The 3012-nt window shown below is 40.2% G+C and overlaps 1 protein-coding gene across 1 annotated transcript in view; it reads right to left on the bottom strand.

Annotated features, from left to right (window-relative positions):
• The window catches only part of LOC105293196 (dynein heavy chain 11, axonemal), a gene marked incomplete at its 5' end in the record, with an annotated part of 146959 nt that overhangs the window by 130871 nt on the left and 13076 nt on the right, over window positions 1-3012 (bottom strand). The window contains one exon of the mRNA XM_023531528.1: window positions 375-540. Within this exon, the coding sequence (XP_023387296.1) occupies window positions 375-540 (166 nt within the window). The remainder of the gene's footprint in view (window positions 1-374; window positions 541-3012) is intronic.

Genomic DNA, 3012 nt, shown 5'->3' with positions numbered 1-3012 from the left:
CACAGCAAGGCTGGGGGTTCTCCCTCTAGCTAATGGCAGAGCTCGCAGACCGCAGTGCCCAGGTATTACCAAATGGTCACATCCCAGGTCAAGCTCCTCTAAGTAATTCAGTGTGAGTTAATGTCTTAAAGAATTTAATACTTAAACTGGATAGTTTATGTTTCTAAGATATTTTTCAATCCAATTCTCCGCAAGATATAATCTATTCCATTTAAGATGATGAAAGAGAATGCCAAGTGAAGCCGAAAGATATCATAGAAAATGTTCCTCAGAAGAGAAAGAAATTGGGTTATTCTACCTTTTAAACGTTTATCAATAATTAATAATAATGATAATAATATTTCATAGAGAATAAAATATAGAGAATCACTTACCAGTGTCCATAATCAATGTGCTGACGAATCAGAGTGTGGGGCTGAACAGTGCCATATAAGTCCACTTCGGGAATATTCATGTCATCAATAAAATAAACCAATTTTTTATTTCCTCCTGGACCATAGTTACGACCAGCTTTTTTCTCTAGAGGTTTCTCAAGGATTCCTGAAACAAATAATTAATTCTGTCCACCAGTCAGGTAAAATGTAACCTTCTGTCCTGTGTCCTTTCTTATTTTTCCTCATCTGCTGTCCATTTCATCCACTCTTCGGCTTCAACTATCACCTCTGCAGTTTAATACCAGAGCCATCTCTCTGGACACCTCCTTCCGTGTGAGGCTCTCTGGCCAACCCCGCTCCTGCTGCCAGGGCTCACCTTGCCTGTCCTTTCCTGGACAGTCAACGTCTGCAGCCTGATATCCCCTCTGAGACAAACCCGTTGCTGATCTGAGCATTTTCCTCCCCGTACCCACCACGATGCATGACTCACTGCCTGCCCAGGCACAGCCTGACCTCCGAGTCCTCCCCTGTTGCCCTTGCACGAGCATCCAAGGACAGCTCGAGACATCGGAGTGCGTAAGTATAAGATAATGTATGCAGACCCTATCTTTCATACATATGGATTTACATTCCTTCATGTGCCTATATGACTTCATGTTGATATGTTTGAGAGAAAACCATGAGTGCAGAAAATCCTGAAGAATGTGTGTCTGAGATACAGTATCTAATTACTTGTTGAACTATAAATAGCTTGAGGATAAGGAACTGTATCATGTTGCTGTACTCCTGATGACAACCACAAGTAATTTGTTAAATAAATAAATAAATGTATGAACAAAGAAGAATATAATGAATAAATTAACAAACACCTCTTTCGAACCGTGACCTGCATTTCCAAATGCTTGCGGGGTATCAGTTTCTATCAGCCACTGGTTCCTAGATGTTTGGCCAACAGCAAATATGCCTCTTCCCCACTCAAAGGCACCTTTTCCTTTTTGCCTTCTGCGCTCCTGTTTATGGGATCGACACTCTCCTAGTCAGCCAGATACAAAGCCTCAACATAATCTGTCTCTCCTGGTCCCCGATCTGCTCGACCACAGCCTATAAATGGTTCTTCATGTCTTTCCCTGTTGGTCTCCCTCCACAATTCTAGTTCAGAGTAACATTACATTCAGCTAGTACATTACTCAGGGGGGCTGGTCTCCCCACTTCAGACTTCTCCTCCCAAAGTATAGCTTGCATCTTGTCAGTTTCTTGTTCCCCATCCATGGCTCACCGTTTCCTACCAAACGAAATACAATCTCTTCAGCTTGCATCTCAGCTCGCTCCCTCTCCATTTAAATTGTCCAACCACCATAGGTTGCCTAGGACTATCCCAGTTTTAGCACTAAAAATCCTAAGTCCAAGACATCTCTTCAGTCTGGCAAACTTGACAGAAGGGCATGCAATCTATAGTATAACTCCAACCCACGACTCCAGCTTTCCCCTCTACTTCTACGTCATCCCTGTGCTTCAGTCAACTTAGAGATTCAATTAATTGAATGTGTCCCACGATTTTCAATTTCATGTGTTTGCTTAAGCTGATTCTTCTATCTCAAATCCCATTTTTGCCTGCATACCACTCAAAGGTCTAAAATCCGAACTTTTTTTTAGAACAGAAAGGCTCTTTAGATTCCTCATGCTAATAGGCAATCTCTAAATCTTATTCATGCCTGTGTCCCTCTCAGGAATTAGCATGATAAACTCATACCACAGTCAAGTACTTTGTTCAACTATTGAATTACATCCCTAATCTTCCATTTACAAGTGATAAAGTGATCCCTTCTTTTGTGTCTCTGAATGAAAAACGTGTACTGGACACAATACCCAAGAAAAAGTAGATAAATAATACATATTTGCTAAAAGAAATGAATGAAATACTGCTAAGCAGCTTCATTCACAAAGACAGGGAAGAAAACTTGATTAAGAAAGATTACGGAAAAATCACTCTTAATCAAACTTGATTAAGAAAGATTACGGAAAAATCACTCTTGTCTGAGTTAATGAGGTCAGTGAGTAATAAAATTTATTATTAATCTCCACTGATATTAGCTAAGAAAATACAACAACACACACTCATGCACACTCACAACACAGAAACCACATTCAGGGTAACCCGACGGGTTTAATAAACTACCGGACAGGCAGTTTTGCTGCCCCCACCCCCTACAATGTAACCCCACTATTCTGCTGGACCAAGTGACAGACCTACAAATATCAGCTCTTTATACTATTTCACTTCTACTACCTAAGTCTACTTTGCTTGCCCTTCCTAACTCAGAATGGCCAACATCAGTGTGGTCCTTTGATTACACTGATGCATTTATTCAACAGTTTAAAATTCTTCTTATCGTTCTTCTAAGACTTAATTAACAGCTCATGGCCTGTCATTTCATCAACAGTTTGAGTGAATTTTTCCTGAATCAATCCTTGACCTGAAAAGATAACCAGGGCACTCTTCCTTGAGTCTACCCTCATGTTGCTCAGGCTCCATGAAATTGATTAAAAGTAACTCAATGGCTTAGAGGCAAAGCAATGAACACTAATGATATACATTTTTACTGATGTAAATTTTTACTATTCTAAAGAGTAATAACCC

This window comes from Pteropus vampyrus, unplaced genomic scaffold (genome assembly GCF_000151845.1).
Source record: "Pteropus vampyrus isolate Shadow unplaced genomic scaffold, Pvam_2.0 Scaffold69, whole genome shotgun sequence".
Taxonomy (NCBI): Eukaryota; Metazoa; Chordata; class Mammalia; order Chiroptera; family Pteropodidae; genus Pteropus; species Pteropus vampyrus.
The sequence above is the reverse complement of the archived record's forward strand: the minus strand, read 5'-3'. Positions and strand labels throughout refer to the sequence as shown.